The sequence below is a fragment of the Vanellus vanellus genome (genome assembly GCF_965231255.1).
Source record: "Vanellus vanellus genome assembly, chromosome: 2".
In the NCBI taxonomy this organism is placed as follows: domain Eukaryota; kingdom Metazoa; phylum Chordata; class Aves; order Charadriiformes; family Charadriidae; genus Vanellus; species Vanellus vanellus.
Window position 1 is genome coordinate 90,437,850 of NC_138906.1, and position 21,975 is coordinate 90,459,824.

At 39.6% G+C, this 21,975-nt stretch overlaps 1 protein-coding gene across 1 annotated transcript in view; it reads left to right on the forward strand.

Moving 5' to 3' along the window:
- CTNND2 (catenin delta 2) overlaps positions 1–21,975 on the forward strand; it is a gene marked incomplete at both ends in the record, with an annotated part of 573,915 nt that overhangs the window by 237,510 nt on the left and 314,430 nt on the right. Inside the window, 2 exons of the mRNA XM_082479407.1 lie at positions 482–516; positions 971–1,087. Of these exons, the coding sequence (XP_082335533.1) occupies positions 482–516; positions 971–1,087 (152 nt within the window). The remainder of the gene's footprint in view (positions 1–481; positions 517–970; positions 1,088–21,975) is intronic.

A 21,975-nucleotide genomic window follows, 5' to 3' on the forward strand; every position in this document is an offset into this window, starting at 1 on the left:
TAGGCCAATTGAATTAACTTAGTGACACATTTGAATAACATAAAAATGCACTTAATGATCAGTAGAACCAGGAATCATAATTTCTTTTAGAAATCACATGTAACTATTTATGTGTAACTTTCTCTATAAAGATGGAAATTCATACAAATAAAAGCATCCAAAAAAGTTGCAAAATGGTAACATTTTTGCTTTGAAATACTGTAATTTGTATATCAAGACTAAGAGGGCAGTTTCTGTATGTATGTTTTAAATTACGTAATTAAGTGAAGATGCTTCCTCCCTGCTGAATGAATGCTGTGCAAGTCACTCATTAAAAAAAAAAAGTAAAATAATACTTGCTATATTTTAATTATGTTATTTATTCTTAAGTCTGTTCCCTTATTTTTAAGTCAGTTGCTTCAGAATAGATTTAGATCTGAATATTGATGTCACACTACTGAATTATCTCATAAAAAAATAACACTTTGTTTTTCCTTTGCAGTTCAACAGAAGAGCAGTTTCACTGGCAAACACAAGGTAATGCACTTATATACATATATGTATTACATATAGTCTCTCCCAGAATGATCATATTTCCTAAAGAAGATGGAGGGGGAAACAACATTTATTTATGCAGTATCTTTTTTCATTGCTAGTATGTGAAAAAACTGCTTAAAAACTGACAAAAAAAATGTCATTAGTTTTTGACAAAAAGAATACCGAGACGAACGTAGAGTTTTGAGAGGAGGCATTGCTAAACATGTCTCTAACGTTTTTTTTAAGATTAGACCTGAACTTTCTCATTTTGCTTTTATTAATCCAAGGCCATGGTTTCAAAGAATGGCATAATTTTCAATATGGCCATCCTCCTCTGAATATGTCATCTTAGTGTGTTCTCCATTCCTTCATCACCTGTGAAAGCTTACTCACTTGTAACTGGGTTTACCTTTTGCCTTTCTTTTACATTTGTTTGGTCTTAATTTTATTACAGATGGTCAGAAGGACATAGAAGATGAGCTCACCACTGGTCTGGAGCTGGTGGACTCCTGTATTCGATCACTGCAGGAATCGGGGATACTCGATCCACAGGACTATTCAGCCAGTGAAAGTAAGTTGCTAGAAATGTGTTTTCTAGAACCCAGACGTATTTGTAACATTTCATGCTTTAAAACTGAATGCATATCGTATAGTGGTTTTCTTGATTATTTTCTGATATTGGCAAAAGACAATGTAGTTTTGAGCAGGCAAATTGCCTTCTTGCCTTTGCAAGTTAATTTTTGGGTTTGTTTGTTATGGAGAGAATCTAGTTTGTGAGGAAAAACTCAAACGTGGAATGTATTTTAAGGAAAATATTTTGTAATGGTAGTGTTGCTGTAGTCTACTATAAGGCCATGTCACAAGACTTCAGCATCACCACTACAAAAGTAACTTTCGAGTAGCACTTTTTCAGTATGCAAAAGTAATAAAATGAAACATAGTGTGGAGCTGTGAGTAATTTGTAACCACTTGGCCAGGTAGATGATACTTTTTAAGACCAACATTTTTAAATGGACACAGAGACAGAAATAGTTAGGGGAACTTTTTAAAGACGATGTAGAGAATGGCAGCTGTAGCAAGAAAGCTGAAGTCTTTTCTCAAAGGTTGGCTCACTGGTCATTCAGCAGCCATTCAGTTTGCAGAATTGTGCAGTGAGTGGATAGATCCTCTGCTAGGACCAGCTGGTGAGGAAGTGAATCAAGGCTAAAGGACAGCAAAAGTGGGCGAGGGACCTGCCACTCAACGTATTTGTAGAGCAGATGTCTACAAACGCTTGTGCTCGTGAGTCACGTACGCTGACACAAAGTTTTCCAACGGGTTAACAGGTCTGTTGTCAGATGTAGCACTAGATATTGAAAAAGCAGGTTCATTCCCTATTTTCCTTTTCCTCAGTCTCCTATGTGATACTCTGCTCCCATCTGCCACAATGTATACACCCACTTTCACTTCACTCCTACTGCAGCTCCTGACACTACCTTGGCTTTTCAGTTTTCTCTAGTATCCCTCTACATCTTCCCTCTGCTCAGTTGAGCCATTTTTGTCTATTTCAATCCCCCGCTGCCCAGTACCCTTTGACTGAGACACGTCTTCCGAGGTGGCTGCCCAAATTCAGCTTTCTCAAAACTAAAGGGGATGATCTCCCCTTTGTCCGGAAAGGTTAATGGAATGTGACAGCCACCTTCTGCAAAGCACCTCTAGCAATGACAAGTGGTCATGAATGAAATGTGGTCATCAGGTGACAAAAGGAAGGCATCGCAAATTGAATGCAGAGTTTTAATTTGTCAGAACATTTTTCATTATTTTGAAACAAGATCTGCAGTAAAATTCACAGCTGACAATCCTGGGACAGTAGAAAAAATTTCACTTTTTATGTGCATGACATTTCTGGGCCAACAATGTCACTAACACTTTTGTTAAGATGTTGCTCGATCTGAACACAGTCTCTGTGATTAATATCTGTTAAGAAGTTGCTTGGTCTAAACAAAATTGGGAAAACATGAAACAATGTAAGCCCATATAATTTGCCCTGTTTTTTTCTTCTTCATTTGGGGGTAAGGAGAAACAGGTTAAATGACTAGCATGATAAGAATTGCCTTCAAAGTGTGATTCAATGGGAAAATGAAACTGTGTAGATGGTAATACAGGAGATTGGAGTCAGGGAGAGGCTAGCTTAGATGGGAAACTGGCAGAAACTGGCTGAAGAGATGGAAACTAAGAAAAAATATTAGGGAAAGATGAAGATGGGTATGTGAAGAAAACTAGTACCAAAGCAAATTTCTGGGGAGTATCACAAAAAGATAAGACACAAGTAGGAATGTAGGTAGATGGGAAGGAGAAAAAGGCACATGGGCGAATGAAAAACAGCGGTGGAGAAGAGAAGCAATAGAGATGGATTGTGCGGGGGACCAGCAGGAGAGCAACTGAGATTTGTTGAAGCAGGAGGTCCAGTCAGAAAGCTGAAAGCTGGATTTGCTTGTTTGGATGGTTTGTTCATGAGATCAGGTGTTAGATGCAAAGAGAGGGAACAACAGGGTGATGAGAATGACATTTGAGAAAGAAAATAGTGATAGAGTTATGGACAGGGCAATAGATGTCCCTAAGAAACATAGGTTTGGAGAGAACAAGCAGGTGCGTCTGCTGACAAGGGAGCGGGCTTCCCCACAGAGCTGCAAGCTTGATCTTCTTCATTTTCAGGAAACACTTGTGAAGCCTTTTGTCACAGTACCCCATACTTCTCTGCTCCAGGCCCACCTCATAATGAAACTAGATTACTATTTGCTGTTTATGGTTTTAATTAAGAATCAGATAGATATGCCAAAGCTAACAGTTGCAGCTCTGCTAATCACTCATAAAGGCATTTAGGATTATTAAAGGCATATACTGGATTTTCATTTTGATTTGGAGGTCTTTTATCAGTTTAGGATAAAATAACACAAACACATCAAACAATTAAAATGTTATTGTGTTTGCAAAGTCAAAAGTACCAAAGTCAAGGCCTCTGTACAACATAATTTGATTTTCTTATGACTGCATTATTAAACAATTACTATCATATCCTGTTTGGTACATTTTCTGTCCTTGCCTCATTTACCCCAAAGCTATGGCTCAGATTGCACAGCGTAATGAGGGGGGATTTAATCTGGAGAGCTTCTGACTTCTGTAAGCATTGACTAGAACACCCATGCTAAATGAAAACAAAGATCTCATATTTGACAGTTTAGCTTTGCACTTAAAATTTAGTTTTATCACTCCTTTGTGTCCTGAAGTTCTGATGTTCTAGTTGTGAAATCATTCAAGGTATCTTCTACTGATACTTAGTTTTAGGCGTTCCTGGTTAGTCCGCAGGTGTGCTGAGAACAAACAGCTGTAACTGGACACTGTGGAAGCACAGTCTCAAACAGATGAAGCGTGACATAAAAGAAAGTTTACAACTCACTCTGAAGTGTCTCACACACAGCATATGTGTTTACTAGATGCTTTTGGTCTTAATTCCTTCAGTCTCCAAATAGGAGATGAGATCTATATAAAAGTGTCGCTCTACAGGTATTCTAAAAATCATTGTTTGTGATGTTTTGAAGTAAACGTTGAGTGTCATGGAATAATCCACCAGGGTGCTATTTTTTTTTCCCTGTGTATTACACGTTTTTCAATGAAGGCCTAAGGTCATGCAGCAAAAAATGAGACAGCTACAAAACACTGAATAGTTTTGCATTGCGTGCACCGGCCGTAAGACAAGAAGGAGGGGAAGAGCGATGATTCAGAAAAGGCAACTTAGTCTGGCATTTGCTAACTTTCGAGCTCTTAACTTTACAATTTTAGTTATGTTTACTTCTGCAGTTTGACTGCATAGCTGTATTTCAAGTAACAAGGCTGACTCTGAGGAGAGCTCTTCAAGCCTGCCATGGCAGTTCTAATCTAGTTGAGGCAGATTTTTTAAATCATCATGTGAAAGCCTGCCCGGGGATGTGACCACAGCTTCTTTTTCTGAACTGTGTGTGTCTAGTCTAATGAGTTAAATCTATCAGTAGCTCTGCCTTTGTAGAGGATTAGTGTGTCTGCAGTCAGAATCTTTACGATTTGGTTTCACGCACTCTGATTTTCTCAGAATTAGTTTTAAAAAGTCGTCACATAGCAGGCGGCTATTATAATACTCTAAATCCCAAACATCACTTCACATGTGCTATTCCTTTAGTAGCAAATAAAAGCCATGAACAAAGGCTAATGGGACAAGTCACATGAAAGGGGCTTACACAGGAGGGGTTCTGTATTGCTAATAGAGATGCTTGCTAATTATCTTTACTAAGTGTGAATCAGCAAATAAAAAAAATAAAGCTTTTCTTAATTTGGCGAAATGCAAGCAGAGCGATCCCTGTTTTTAAAGTAATTATTATCAGACAAAGACGGGCAGATTCATAACTTCTGTGTGCTCTCATACAAGTTTTCTGTGGTTGCACTGACCCTGGGACAGGGTTATATGCATCTGAGGTGGACTCCGGCACTGTTGCCCATCTTTTTCTTCTGTCCCAACTCAGTATAAATTGGCTTTCCAAAAACATGTGTTTCCAGTTACATGCATACAAACAAAAAGTAAGGAGACTTATGGAATTACGCAAGAAGTTGCAGCTGAGTTAAGACCTGAACCTGCATCTCCGTGGTCCATTTCCTTGTACTGCAGTGATTTCTCTTTGTCTTTGTGTAGCTGTAGATCTGTCATCACTGTGTCACTCCAGTTTACATCAAACATGATCTGACATATTTGTAATGGAGTCAGAGTGGAGTTCACTGTCCTGAGTGTTTGTGGGGATGTCACCAGCAGAACGGTGGTCCACGTGTACCCTCGGGGACTGAGGGTGGGCAGGTACAGGCTGCTCCTAGTGGCAATAGCCATTAGTTACGGTGTGTCCTAGGGACCAGTCTGTTCCCTCAGTGTCACTGTGAAGGCTTTCGATCCATCCTCCTCCCTGCTGTACATCACGGTAACACCCAGCGTGGCGGCCTGGAGCTGACTGCAGAGCTGGCTGCTCCTCTCTGAAACTATTTCTTCCCTACACCTTTATCTCGTTCTGATGGGAACTCAAAAACACTGCTTTTGCACAAATGAAGGTAAATAACTGTGACTTTAAATAGGATCAGGGAAAAGACCAGACATGAGAACGCCAAGCTAATTGCATATAAGACACTGGAGTCAAGTCATGGGAGAGGGACGGGAATGCACAGTAAGTGTGGGACCTGGAATCACCAACGAAGGAGACATGCAGGGGAGCAAAATTTAGTTCAGGACAGAGATAATACTAGGGATGTTTCAGACAGACATGAGACACGGGAGTACTGAATGGTGACTGTAGCTCAGGAAGGGTATTTTTGGTTCATTTAGTTAGGAAAGAGATGCGACAAAACATTTTGTGAGGGCTGAGTATGTACTCTGGAGATGAAAAATTAATATTGAAGATGAGAACGCTTGGAAAGATGAGGGCTGAAGGAAAGAGAAGGCACTTTTTTCCTCCCCTTCCCATCACTGTGGCACTGTCTCAAAATCACTCAACTACTTCAGATTCATTCCTTTTGCCACCTGGGCAGTACACCTCCTTTTTTTTTTTTTTTTTTTTTCTGTCTTTCTTTTCTCTTCCCCCTCCCTCCTTTACATGTAAGAAGAATTGAAAAAAAAAAAAAAAAAAGCAAGGTAGGAGAGTAAACACAGATATACAATTCTCTGGATGAAGAAGAGTGATTACTGGAGGACATTTGTCATTAAGGCTTGATGAGGTTGCAGTCTGGCCTGCGGATAAGTGGGAAAGGTCCTGATGAACTACCCGAGGCCCCCACATGTCCATCCTTTGTAACAGAGAGAAACTGGAGGCCTCTGAGAGATCATTAAAGACCAAACTACCTTTTTCTGCATTGTTTGTAAATTTGCATTTTACAGATGGGTAGCGTGAGTAAAGGGTGAGATAAATGCGGAACAAGGGGAAAATTTCAGTCCTATATTTCTTTCCTACTAGTTCGTCTTTACCCCTATCCCTGTGGGTCATTAGCATGCCACATCAGAGGACCGCCATGATACTAGCACCAAAACCATTTCTGAAATAATTACCTGAAGCTCATTGAATCCTTTCAGGCAGCATTGAGTCCTTACAGGCAGTGAAGACAGGCAATGGTTTCTCCCTCTGTCACAGCATTAGTAAAATGAGGGTTAGATGGACTGCTGAGATTACTGAGCAAATCCATTGGCACTTTCTTCCTAACTTAAAACCACGGGCTCAAATGTCTCCTAATCCAGAAGTCTCTAATTTTAATTTAAGGTATCTATACTTAAATCTTTCATACTATTTCCCTTGCTTCAGTCTCCACAAAATGAGCATAAGACTGGTCTTAAAAGGATTATGGGGCAGATTTATGGAGCTTTTGGTGTTTAAGTTTCTAACTGAAATGGAATCGTTTCACTGTTTTTCACTTGCTTAATCACTGCTTGTGGCAACCCTCTTTTTTTGCTCTCTAAATAATCACTACAAACTGCAGCCACAGAGTTCTTCTGACATGGGTCAGAAAACCTCTTGGATCAGTCTTGCAATTGTCTGATATTTCTAAAATGCTACATGTTAAATTTCAATTTAAAATTAAGTGGTTCATATTGGGATTGCCATTTTCCCCACCTGACATTGCCAGTACTCCAAGCAATTTTTTTTTCACAATTCTCTGAATATATTTACATCTGTGGTCCTATTGTCCTGGTGCTCGGGATTAATTACAGAATTCAGCACACTGATAAGGGAATAAATACAGTGTAGATTAAATAACACTGTCTTCTTGGCTAATCCCATTTTGAAGTGCACTTCACTGAGGCTACATGTTGACAGAAATGCAGGCAGTTAAGGATATCTCAGTCCTGGGGAAGAAAAAGCATGGCTCACCACTGAGGACTCAATATATTAACTCTTTTATTCACTAGAAACCGTTTGCCCAAAATGCAGCACAAATGGGTAGCAGTACCATTTCGATGTCAGTTTTTTTCCTCTGAAGAATGATTTATGTTACATGAACAGATTATTTTTATCACCTGAAATTATATATAGCTGTTGTATTAGACAGCTACGGTTTCCACTTAACTAACCTGCCTAATTCTGAGGTCAAAAAGATGGGCTATTTTATTTTCTTATTTTATTTTCTTAATTCAGTTTTGTTTTAGCAATTTTTTACAATAAGAGAGATCCTCCTTACTCAGCGTGAAAGCAGATGTCCCAATTTGAAAGAGCACTCCTTGTTCAACCTTTATGATTTTCATCCTTTATCAGCTGCCTTATTCATAGATATTGAAAATGGATTGAAACAAAAAGGCACTATTTACACAATGAATGTATAAAAGGATGTGTGTTTATGTGTTTTCCACCACATAGCTCTTGCTTTGTGGAATTGCCACCTGTCAGATGGCTGACATGCTCAGTCAGATGAAATTTGGCATTAGTGGACTTCACAATTTGTTGATAGGCAAAGTTATTTCCATTTCATTATGTGCTCTGAAAGCCAGGGCGACCCAGCTGTGTCGTTCTCTGTGCACACCAAAGAGATGTTCTGGGGAGATCTTCTGGTAAACATACACACTAATAAAATCATGCGTTCTTTAAGTACATTTCACAAATGAAAATCACCTAGGAAGTGTGCATGCCCCTCTTTCATTTTAGGATTGGAGTTTTGGAGTAGAAGTGGCAGAAGTGCATAGCATGGGTCATGCCACCTTTCCTTCTGCTGCATTAATGCAAACCTGGCAGTTGTCTGACTCAGCAATTCTTAGCTCCAGATAAATCAAGAGTATGAGGTCTGAGGAAATTTTGATTTATTGATGAAACTTCTGTCAGTATTGTAATATATTGAGGGTAAATGTTTATGGTTCGACATTTTGTCTGCTTCTCCCGATCCATCCATCTCTGCTAATACAAGCCTTTTTAATATCTTGTCTTCAAAACTTTGGGGTTTCAAAGTCATCTTTGCGCAATTTGTAATGGGGTAAATCTTCTGAAAGGTGGGCAAGCAGGAACACCTTTTGTTAAAGGGTGGTCTCACAGTTATTTGTTGTATGTTCTCACAGAGAACATTGTACAGAAATTGTCTCAACTGTGGGTCAAGTTTGGTCTTTTGGAGTAGTTGTTAAATACTTAGATTTCTGAGAAATGGGGATAAGAGGTTGTTTCCTTTGTCTGCCTCCCTTTTCTGGCCCTAGTCAACCTACACGTGAGCATCAAATAATTATCATGTCATTTAACATTGTCATAGCCACCGGCTGGTAGCGAAACCGATCCCTACAACACCGAGACCTGCTTCCAGGGGCAGTCCTCAGCAGGAGATTACTGTCTTCATAAAAGAGCTGACCATGGAAAGTTTCTGTAGATGCGTCGCTAAAACCCTGCAAAGACATTAAGATTTGATAATACGAAGCAGGCTCTAGCGCTGACCCGAGAGCCAGCTCTTACATCTCAGCATCAGTATTTACAGCCAGCGCTGCCTCAGGAAATGCTCCATCAGCGCTGACCGTCCTGGGCTTGGACTTTATGTTTTCATCCTCTGTCGGAGGAAGAGTTCAAAGGTATTGAGAATAGCATCACCGTGGGTTTCTGACAGAGGGGTGTTAGGGACTGTGACTTGGGTCCAGCTGATCTCATTCTGCTTTGGTTTGCTGCCTGTCTTCCGGTTCACATGTGGTTGTTTACAATCAGGAGGCCTCGTGAAGGCTGAAGGAACCATCACAGTTCAGGGAAGCAGCTTCTGGTTCCTCTGGGGTGGCACAGGGATTGCTGTGGGCACCCTCCTGTGCAGGGCTTCAATCACTTCAATTCTTCTTCAGCCCTTCTGTAGGTCGGTAGGGCGTCTGGGGGGTTATAGGCTTCTCAGGGAGAAAGCACTAGAAGCCACTGTTCAAAATGTGACAGTCTAACACGTGCCCTTTCTGTTGGACCCAAACTGCTGCAGGCCGCCGCTTGCAGTGTCCTCTGCTCTGGATGGAATCTCCAGCCAGAGACACTCACACCATCTTAGTATCTCTCTGTAGCCCTCTCCTTTCCTGTGCTCTCTCACCTTTTCTTGCTGTCCTATCTTTCCCTAGACTACCCATTACTGTTCTACCATATCCTTATGTCTGTTGCTTTCCTTCTTGTTTCAGTTCCGTCTTTTCCAGTTCCTTTATCTTTCCTGTTCTCACACCTTATGAAATAAAGCCTGTGTCTTGTCCCCTAAACAGATGATGATTCATCCTCAGAGGCCAAAAAAAATAATTTTAAAACACATTTTCTGCATAAAAGTGACCTTGCTATCCTCACTTTTTACATGCTTACATAATTTCAAGCAAATCAACCTTGCTCATTAGTGTGGCATGTTGGGAGTCCAGAGGTAACGCTATGACAACATTGCAACTAAGTAATTTCCCTCTATTTCTGTACAGCAACCTATAGGCTGCATTTTTGTTTCAGTGTGTTGTCACCTGTAGCATGATTCTTGGGGTTCCCTTATCTCCGTTTATGTCTACATTATGAAATGTGCTTTTATATATAAATTCCATAATGATACCAGGATAGTATTTCATATCTCTGAGGTTGCTTGTCCTGAGATGAGTCCGACTTTGGTACCTGGTGTTATTTTATGCTGCGCAACTGACTTAAAATCCTTGCCTAAAGAAGACAACCCCCCAGAATCTAGCTTTATGACTGCAGTACATAACGTGAACGTCAAATTAGCAGAGGAGCAGTAACAGCAGGTAAAACATACGTGTAGGGGGAAACGGAAAGGTGAGACAGTCGAGACCAGGAAAGCAGGAACAATTAGTAGCAACATCAAAGATGGAAAGGAGGTAGTGATCAGTTTTTAATGCTTAGCCTGTGGCAAACACAGATCCTGCACAGGCAACCAGGTGTTCCCTCATCCACTGCAGGAAGCAGTTACTGAAACTCATTAGAAAATGACAGTGACTTATGTTAGCATCTGTAGGAGCGGAACAAAGGAAGACTTCTGGCATCCGAACCTACAAGGCAAAAGAACATCAGTAAATATTGTGTCAGTACTACAGGCTAGGAAACAAATGCACCCACATCCTCACGACAGACTGATAAACCACTTGCCCTACTCGTGCCTTCGTGGCATGCCAGCGCCCGGTGCTCGGCGCAGTCAGAAGTGCCGAGAGCCACATTGGTTTGGGATCCGCCGGTGCCGGCTCGTGAGCATAAGCAGTTGTGTAGATGTAGCCTTGAAAAAGAGGTAGTTGGCTTGTTGTAACAGCCTGTGTAAAATAATGCATATGGAACAGAAAATTTTGGGAGGTACGGGTTTGGGTTTGGGGTTTTTGTGGTGCATGCAGTTTATGTAGGTCTCAATAAAGTAGGATTTTTGTGACTTCTATGATAATGCAGAGTAGGGAGTTGCCTCCGTTTTTTCTTCCATTCTGGCCTTATAAATGGAGAAATGCATTTTCAGAGTACAACATGAGAGCAGGGAGTAGTGTACGTTTGTGGACACAGAAAGAGAAAGCAGAAGCAAAAGGGAGTACTTTGTTTTATGGCAGAGGAGTTTTTGGCAGATGAAAAAGATTGTCATAAAATTTTGACCTTTTTGACTTACTTCTTAATTGACTTCTGAGGCAGTGCTAATCACATTCTGAACTGGCTCGCCTCAGAGACCAAATAGCCATTTTCATATGTGGACAGAAAAGATAAAAGATTTAAGACAGTCAAAGGTCAGGAAAAAAGGAAATTCTACTTTGCACAAGAAGAGGAAACCTGTTTTGTGCTACTAGTTAAGTTCATAGAACAACATAATAGCATAATACATCTACTGATGCCTTCGGTATTTTACTCCATATATCTGGAGTAGTTTTATATGCTTTATAGTCAGAAGCTGGTAGGCTTTTTTTTTAATTATTATTCTTTTTCAACGGTCTAATTTAGGTCTAACAGAATAAATTTGTCTAGTTTTTTTGATCTCTGATAATACATTCAGCTTCCATGTGAGTCATGTTTGTGTGATGTCTATAACCATCTGATTTTATTTCCTAGAAATAAAAAGGGAACACATTAGTTTAATACTATCAATAGCAGCTTTAGGCTGTGCTAGGCACAGAAGGTGACTAGGAATGCTTGATATTCACAGTTGGTCTTTAAAGGTATAAAATACTTCCAGAAAATTAGGATTTAATCATGCAAAATATGTTCTTAATTTACTTGGCGCTTTTTTTCGGTAAACAAAGCACACACTCCATTTTAAATGTAGTTATTCTTTGCAAAATGGAAGACTGATAATGAAAACACAAATTAAAAAATAACAATTATTTATGCCAAAATTCAGTGTTTCCCAAATGGAAACATGGCAGTTCCTTCTGAGTCGGAGCTTGCTGTCTGTGTTGCTGCACGCAGTGCCTCCTCCTGCGTGCAAGTTTCTTCTCGTGGTCACATTCAGAAATATATCTAATCCCATCCAGAAGCCCAGTTCAGGTACTGTTCTCCTGTGGTCCCACAGTCTGATGTATTTAATAGATAGCAAACTTCTGTTACAGTGCAGTCTCGTGTTACTTCTGCCGCTCCTAGTATTGCCTACCACCTGCAGAGTTTCACAGAATTAACATCATCACCATCAGCAAATCATGCCGTTTGTCGAAAGAAGTGATTTATGTTCTTTGTGTAATTCACATCCTGTCTACCTTAGGGCACTGACAAGGTTTTGTTGGCAGAGGCTTCTCATGGAGGTTTATCAAGTGCCAGCAGAAATTTTACTGCCAAAAGAGCTCCTGATCATCCTTAGATGTCCCTAGGTGGAAGGCTAGAGGATATTATTTTTCCTCTTTGTGTCCCCTGCAGTGCAGAAATGTAATTTAGTTATTATCCTTGCTGCCCATCTTGTTCCTGTGTTTTTTCTATCTATTGGTCCTATAAAGCACATCATCCTAATGGCTAAGGATAAATTATCTCTTTCAGAGACTACCTGATTTCGTTATCTGCAGAGTTTAGCAAGCAATTTCATAAAATATGATTAATCTTCTACAAAAGAAGTTGTTGAATCTTGGGGTCATTTAAAAATTTGCGGTAGTAGGTTATCCTTGTTTTTAATCTAAATTTAGGATAGCTTTTTCTATTTAAAAAAAAAGGCAAAGTCAGCTGTATTCTGATCTTAAAAATGTATAAAGGTATTCTTGCTTAGTGTACGTCTTTAGGTCCTGTTCTCTAGCATCTGCAGTAATTTCTCTCATTAGTAATGAAACTCCAGATTTTTTCCTACTGTCAAACATTACCGAGTATTGCTTATGAAAGAAGATCTGGCTGTGTTACATTTCATACAAACATCTGGAGTAATGCTGTGTGTGGTATGGTATACAAAGTAAAACATACAGTATCTGAGTAAATAACACTGAAGTTACCCTATTATGTCAGAATTACTTAGGCTTTGCTATGTTACTTTGTTCCGTAAGTCCACTAGTATTTCATATTTGCAACACGTGTCCCAACTTCCAGAAGACTTTTATGTTAACTCACTGGAAATTCTATTATCTTTGTAATGTATTGCCTAGAAATTTTTGCCATAAAAGTTATCTATCCCTAAAGAAATTCTTCCCTGTTAAATACTTCCTTAGCAAGCTCAGCTATTGAAGAACTACTTATTTCTCTCTTGTTTTCTTCCTGTCCCTCACAGGTGCGCAGTTAGCGAATTATAATCACCGGGCAATATTTTGCGAGTGCTAAAGTTTTGAAACATGTTTCTACCAAACACTAAGAGGAGATCACATTTGCCGCTCAGTAGTCCTAGTTTAATCACACGGGGAGTCCTCTTATTTGCTGGCATTTCATTAGCATTATATGCCGTAGCTGGAAACCTGGTAGTGTCAGGCGTTCTCTCTGAATTAGGCATTGATGCTATCCCCCTGCCCCGATGCTGGGATTTCACTATGACCGTAAAAAACCCCAAATCTTTCAGTAATCACAAAGAACCATTTACTCTTGGGGTGGGGTGCGGGCCTTATGTTTTTCTATGCGCTTCAGGTCTTAACGTTTTTCTACTACTTCTAGTGGACATTTGTGGTGGTTTTGGTGTTCTGCTATCCCTTGGAGTAGCGACTTACTGTTTCAAATCCCAGCCAACACCTCCATTTTCCTCTTACAATAATGGCAGAATTTTTATCTTGTGTAAAATGTGTAAGATAATCAGCATGTAATGAAACTATTTTTGTATTTGCAGTTCACTCACTCTTGAAATAGAGAGTTCCTCATCTTTCATTCCAATAGTAATTAGGTCAGAAAGAGAGTTAGAAGGGATATCCTTGTATTGTTCCCTTACATAATGGTATCAGCCTAGTTTTTGCATCATTTCTCCAGGTATATATAATTTATAGAATTCTTAGATGAAAATGAACTTATTCTACATTTCTGAATGCGTTCTACCAAATCCTATTTTCCAGTACCTAAGAATAGGTTCTGTTAGCAACACTAAAGCCCTTTTCTGTGTTTGTAGGTAGAACATAGCCCTCTTAATGCTGGTAGAGTACGGTATTGCATATAAATTACTTTCCTTTTTGTAAAACAAGTTTGTTTTCAGTGCACTCACTTAAGAATTGCTGCCTCTGATCTAAAGAAACGTGTTTGTTTCATAACAAGGGAGCTGCTTGTGATTTAGCATATAAAGTATTATCATTTATTTCTTCATTTTAAGCATGCATTTGCCCCCCCCCCTTTTTTTTTTCCAACTTTCTGTATTACTAGGCAATGTAATACCTTTGCTATATTGCAGCCTTGGCATTTTTTCTTGTAATACAAAGGTACTGATATTTTTAATATTTAATCTTTCCTAGAAGGTAGATTGTGAAATATTTTCCTAGTATTATTCTAGTACTAGTTCTGGTTTTGCAGGGAGAATGGGGGCAATGCTTGTTACTATTGTTATAGCTACTTGTTATCTTCTCTTTGAGCTCTCACTAATAGTTGCCTTGAAAGTCATTCTTTTCTTACAGAATCTGTTTGACCAGTTGTAGCTGACAGGATTTGGTTTTGTCTTCAGATTTTAAGTTTTGCCTTGGTTTAATCTCTCCTTTAACTGCCTGTAAATAAGAAAGCTTTATCTTTTTATGATAGGCACAAAGGTCTCTCATCTAGTTCCCAGGATTTTCCCCCACAATTGCCCCCTGTCTCCGCTGCTTCCGCCTGCACTTCTTGCAACTTCCCCAGAGACTAGAAAATGGGGAAGAAGAGAGAGGCACCTGTACTTCAGTGGCAAGGTGGCTGCTCCGTGCCACCCACCCCGAGGCACCTGCAGGGCTTCCCTTCCCCTTGCTCAGTTCTGCTGCTTTCCAAAACCATCCTCTCGGTTTCTTCAAAGAATGTTTCAGATGACCTCAAAAATAGGCCATCATGGCATGAAGGTGTTTAAACCAAACAGACAAACAGACGTTCCTCCCTGTTACGATTTGGAAGGAACATTTACTCCTGGTCCCAGCTAGATATGCAGCTTAGTTCTGGGAGCAGGACTTGGAAAACAGGATATGCCAGGGAGATGCCAAACTATTTAGCATCCCTAGGAACATGTCCATCCACCTTGTCTTTAACTATCATGCCCTCTTCCCTACTGTCAAATGCTGTGGAACGACCCTGGCTGGTGTCCTGGTTACCATCAAGAGCTGTCCCTGGCTTTATCGCTGTTTCAGTCTAGTTGTAGGATTCCCCCAGCATCCCAAATACAGTCAAGAGCTCGGAAATTGAGTGCTCACTCTACAGATACCTGCCCTGATCTTTTATTTTATAACCTCTTTTGTAATCATCAATCCCTTTGCAAAACTGGGCAACAAATACAGCTAGGAGAAGTTAGCAACTACTTACCATGAGTATTCGTACGTAAACGAACAAACAGCAAAAGGCGGTTGTAGCGTAGAAATCAATATTTCACGCTCAAACTAAATGACCTGAGAGGCAGAAGAAACAGTAAGCGATGACTTTTTGGTATTTGAATTCCTTAATTAGGCATATACTAACAGTTAGGAGATGGTTCCTCTCTCTCTGGGATGCGAGGCACCTCAACCTATTAACTCTGTAAATGAACGTTTAAAGGACATTAAAGGAGTTTTGTTAGTGCTTGCTTTCAACTGTTACCCAAATGAGCAAAGCAGGTTGAAGAATGTGTGAAGTGATTAATTACACTAATTAAAACCACTTTATTTACACTTACTCTATAATTTATCATTACTCCTTCTGTCAGTTGATCGAAGGTGAGTGAAGTGTTGTTTATAATTGGTATGGGAGCTAATTAAATGTTCGTTTGAGCACGTTTTGGTCTATTTCCTTTGTCAATTAGAACTGGCATCGCAATAGATGACCGACCAAATGGAAATGTATAACACAATAGTAGTGCTCCACTTTACTACTTCCTTGGAGAAGCAAATGTGCCCCGGTAAGCCAACTGACTTTAACTCTTAAGGAGAGAAAAAACTCCTTCCTCCTTTCATTTGCATGATATTTTCGTTGAGAACTTCACACGAAAAACTAAGTAACAAGCATGCAATTATCTAATGGGGGCTGACTAAGTATATGTTTCTGTAGTTTGTAGTGTAATTATTTTACCCAATTCAGAAGTAATTATTGCATAGATTTAGAATAGTGAATTAATCATGCCCTTATCTTGTAATAATATAGTACTGTATGTAACATGTCATTATACGGTAATTATTTTATAATTGAACAACTAGCAGATAATGTATTATTGAGTACTTGTTCCACAATAAATTCTGCTCCATAATGTAATATATTAGTCCCCCAATATATTGTAATCCAGCCTTTTTCTTTTTATTTTGAAGATTGACCATACTATTACTGTAATATCATCTTGAATTGTTATGTACTGTGAAGCTACAGTTTGTGAAGTATTCCAGGAGATACTGCAGTCTAAGGATTAGGAAACTGGACTAACTTTTCAGATGTTTGACTGGCAGATGCTAGGGATAGGCTGTCATTAATATCCCCACAGGGAACATTTTTTTACTTTGTTTTTGTGAGTTCCTCCTTTATGAGAATCCCATGTTCATCTGTCTATTTAGCTTTGTGACCCAGCAATGGCACTACAATATAAGATAGAAAAAATATAAATTTCTCTGAGTTTACAATGCAGGTAATCCACAGATTCCTACTACTTTAAGCGGCTGTCCTGTATGTAAAAATACATCATCACGATTACTGATTGTACTTCATTCTTATCAGACTTTACATCATGTGTTTGTTTTTAAATCCTCACTGTAGTATCATGATGTAGTAATATGACAAATAACAAAATTTAATAGGATGTGCTTCTTTGCCCCCCCATCTCTAATCAGTGTAAGGGTACTAGACCAGTCTCTCAGCAGTTAGCAAGATTTCTCAGGACTTAGAAAACTGCTTAAATTCTGACACTGGTAAGCTCCTTAGAGCCCAGGTTCCTAGTGGGTTTGTTAAATGAGATACTCTTCTGCTTATGACCGCTATGGGGTACTTACCGGGTCAGCTCTGCCACTGGCTGGACCTGCCCTCTGGGGAAAGGGAATAAAACATCTCATGACTCACCAGCTCTGATTCCCAACCAAGTTTCCTGGCCATTCCATCACTGACGGTGCTGATGCATATTTTTTGTAATCTCACTGAAGCTCCCGTAGGCTTTAATGACTATTCATTGAATCAATATTCAGTACTGTGCTGATTCACTTTGGTCTTTGTTTCTTCCTGGTTTGTTTGGGTTTTGTGGTTTGGTGGGTTTTTTTTGTGTTTGTTGTTGTTGTTGTTGTTGTTGTTGTTGTTGTTTTTTTAATCTAATCCTTTCTCTGCATAATTTGGGCATTGTCCTGGCTGGCCCAGGACTGTGGATCGCAGTGGGCAGCTTTGCACCCAGCTTCTCTTGGGGTTTGCCCCCAAGTGAGTGAGGAAAGGAAAGCTACATGGTGTACTCTCGGAGTCTGGCAATGCCAGGGAGTGTTGAATCTCCTCTTGCCGCAGGAAAACTAGCAGAAAGAAACACGCTTTTAAAACCTGGAGCAGTGGTGCCGACATAGTTGGTCTGCTAAACATTTCTAATAATATAGCTACTCTTTTACCAGCATCCTATATGTTAAAAATTTGATTTATACTGTATGTGCAATTGGTACATTTTCTGTGTTAATACATGTCCTGGTTTCAGCTGGGATAGAGTTAACTTTCTTTCTAGTGGCTGCTGTGTTTCAGATTTGGTATGAAAGGAATGTCAATAATGCATATTGTTTTAGTTGTTGCTAGGTGATGTTTATACCATTCAAGGACTTTTTTTCAGCTTCCCATAGAAGCTGAGAAGGAGCATAGACAGAACAATGGAACGGCCAATGGAGATGTTCCACACCATAGACCTCCTACTTAGTATATAAATGAGGGTTGGCTGGAGGGTGGGAATTCATGATCGCTGCTTGGGAAGGTGCCAGTTCACCAATTTACTGGGTAGTAAGAATGACTTGTGTCACTATTATTATTGCTGTTTTCCTTTTCTGATACTGTTCAATTAAACTATCTCAATCCACAAGGTGGGTTTTTTTCCCCCTTTCCTTTCCTTTCCCGTCCTTTGCTTTCTCTTTTCCCTACCCATCTGGGGGGGAAGGGGGAGAACTGTGCAAGAGGCTGCATGGTCCTTTCTGCTGGCTGGGGTTAAACCACAACAGCACATACCACTTCACTACACTTAGAATATCTTAAAAACTGATTTGGCTCCTACTGAAATTGGCAAGCATATTCCAATGGATTGCAATATGGTAGCCTTAGCCTTTAGCAGTTTCTGAGCATACAAAAATGAACATTTTGCACCTTTCTTCTATGTGTAAGTTGGATTGTTCTGATGAAATGTAGGTATAAAGTCAGTTGCACAAGTGAATATGATTTTTTATGCTGAGGAACAAGGTATTACTTAAAAGCGAAGTACGCTTTTTTCACACAATAGAAAACTTCTTTTATCTTGTTTTAAGTATGCTGCAAAGTGTGGTTTGAAAAAAAGGAAAGCTAAGGGATGACCTAAATAGAGAAATATAGTAAAATAATTATACCGGTGGAATTTTATTGTTGTATTACCTTTTTTTTTTTTTTTTTTACTTACTGGTCTGTAATATCTTGTCACTTCTTGCATAAGAAGTAGAATAATTAGGAGTTTATGTGTATTTGTTTTATAGTTGCAACTAATTTTTTGTTGCCTAAGCAAGCATTGTTAGAGGTAGAACAGTGCATGCAGGTACTGAGAAGTATCCTAGTATTCTGCTGTTCTGAAACAGCCATATGAAGTCTTTCTGCGTGCAAACACTCTCTGTTGAAGAATAATTTATTTAAAAAAAAATAATTCAAAATGAAAGTTTTAGGCTGTGATTTTTTTTTTCTTTCTGCTTGCTTGGTTTGGGTTGGGGTTTTTACTCTGAACGCTAGAATAAGGAAGAGGAGGTGGTCTGAAGAGAGCAGAAACGACAAGCAAAAGATTTTCTTTCCAAAGAAAATACTGCTTTTGAAAATAAAATGACAAATGTTTTCATCATTTCTGCGGGGTTTTTTCTGCATTTTTGACACAGCCATGGATGATAATAGTAACATAGAGTCTTTGTGTAACTTTGGTTTCCCGTAATCAGCTGTTACTGTGATGTCCTTGAACTAATAATAATCTCATCGTTTAAGGCCACTCACTTCCTTGGTTTGGTTTTTAAATAGCTACACCGCACCTTATTGCAGCATTGCACATTGTATTGTTATTCACGAAGAAAAACAGCAGCCAGTGAAGAAAAACTGCCAGTGCAATCCCTTATCCCTCACAGGTGAGGGGCACGGGAATAGCCCCAGCCGTGCGTGGTGGAGCTCATTCTGCAACCTTTGCCTCGCTCTTCCACCAGCTCCCTGACATCCCCCTGCCCGGAAGGAAGCAGGTAGATGCTGTGGAAACCCTCCTTCTGCTATGGCTTGTGATGGAGCCTGTAACTCACCAGTTTACATTTATGGCTGTGTGCAACGTACCAAATGCCATGCGGGGGCCTGTTCAGTGGAATGCCAGGCGGCGCTGGTTTTGGTGAACGCAGTACGGCAGGAAGGTCACAAGCCCGGGCTTCAGTGCTGCTCTCGTCAGTGACGGGACGCAGGGTAGGGCCAAGTTCTGCAGTGTATCTGCTCCTCTTCCCTGTTTCGCTTGAAGTACGTGTGCCAGGTGCTCTCAGGTGCTCCAAATCTCTTTAACTGTTAGGTTTTTGAAGGAGAAAAATAATAACATATAAAACATATAAAATAACACATTTTATAAAACATATAAAACATATAAAATAATAACATGACTGCCACTAAGATGGGTGGGCAATATAAACTAATTAAAATGGCTTCACAAGAAGCCTGCCCCCTCCCCCCCCATCCCCCTTCACAGTCTGAATGGGTGACTCCTTTCTTCTAACTGTGCCGTGCCTGCCAGCACCTGTGTCTCCAGACCACAAAGGAAACTCCCATTTCCTTTCTCTGATTCCCAGAAGTCCTCTGCTCTCCATCACCTCTGGGGTTTCGTTGTGGGTTGGCTCCCTGACACAGGCATGTCTTCATCTTCCTCTGTTCCCTTCTTGCCTGGTCTCCTCTGCTCCAGCAGCTTTCCCCAGCTTAAGTGCATTTTGTCTGTGTCCCAAGGAAGATGTGCACCTTCTCCCTCTCCTCTGAGCTCCTTACTGAGCCGGGTTGCAGAAGCCAAGGTGAGGATGATGGGGAGCCTTGCACACCGCTCTGCTCGAGGTCAACAGGAAGAGGAAGGTATTGTCTGCAGTATGTGTCCACCAAACTGGAGACAAATTATGGAGTTAATGACTATATCCTGCTCCATCTTTTGCAGTTAGTCCACAGGGGCATTTCTTGCAGTAGGGTGGCTCTGACTTAGTTTCCCGAATTTGCACTCATATCTGTGCTGGTTTAGTGGTGATGATACCGGAGGAAAGCGGCACTGACTGAATCAGTGAAAATTTGGTACTCTCCACTATGAATAATCCAACACTAATATTCTTTCACAAGGCAAATTATTTTTATGTGGCGGTGAAAAAAACCCAGGCGAAAACAGTGAGTTACACCTTCCCCATACCCCCAAATAAAACCAAAATGTAGTACGAATTTTTAAAGCAATGCTACAAATTCCTGATATCTGCTAAACTAAACCTTATGAAGCTGGAAGTGTTTGTTTTCAAGTTTATTTTAAATTGAAGATTGGTAGTTAATTATGGTCGCATTAAGGGAACAAATAAGACTGAATTGTTCCAGTAGTTAACTAGTGATTTCCAGTGCCTAACTAAAAATAGAGAATTTCCAGCTGCCTTCACTCTTCTGAAAACAAATGAAAAGTAGTTGCATGAACACAACAGAGTTTAAATTTTTGCCAGGAAGAAACAGTGTGTTGTCAAGAGCCATCAGTGTATAGAAGTACACAAACAAAGCACTTTCTTCTCTTCTGGGTGAGCTGTGGGCTCTTCAGAAGGTTTGGTTTTGCCTTCAGACTGAGATCTTAAGAATGTTAATGAGAAAATCGATCCATTTTTTCCCTATCAGACAAGATGGGACTGCTTGTAGTGCCTAAAACCTGAAAAAAGGAACTTGTGTTTTTTCAAGATCACACTGATTGATCTCAAATGTATGTTGTAGTTTAGACTTAGTCTTGGTTTAGACTTAGTTATTTACAGGTGAGCAGCCACAACTCTATTCTACATTTGCTTGAGAAATGTGGGCTTACTTTAAATTTAAATACCTATCTGGCTGTCTCTCTCAAATGACTTTGTAATTACTTTATTGAAATGTATGTATGTTTTAATTGTTCATTACTGCTTGTTAAGGTACAAAATAAAAACTGCTATACAGTAGTTAGTGAATTTAAAAGCATATGATCCAAACTTTTTACAATTTTTTTTTTTTCTACAGTTTGGATAAGTTTCTTAAACTGCATGGAAGTGTTTAGGCTAAATGGTGCAGGGAACCCACGTATGTGATTCTAGCTGGCTATGTAAATCCCCTAGTGAGCCATAGTAATATGAAAGGAGCACTTGAAAGCCAGATGCAATGAAAATTTAAACATATTGAGTTCATAGCATGTGATAGTTTAATCATTATTTAAGCTTTTGAAATGTCACAGCATAATTACTTTCAGAATGAGTACAAACACTTTCACGCACAAAAGTTGCTGCAACTCCTGGGAAAGTTATGCTTTTGTGAATTTTCTGAACTTAATCATGTCACTTGGTCGATCACAGACAAATTCTCAGTGAAAATTCAAAATCCAAAAGATTATTTGTCTACAGATATATTTTAAAATTAAGCCTGTACTTTCTTTATGCTCTTTAAAAAATCTGTGAAAATACTTCTTTCATTAAAGAACAAATTTACAACAAAACCAGTTAAATGGAAAATGCTTATTAATCCTTATTTGCAGAGTCGGGGAATGGAAAGCTACAGACTGTTGGATTTATAAGCACCCATGCAAGAT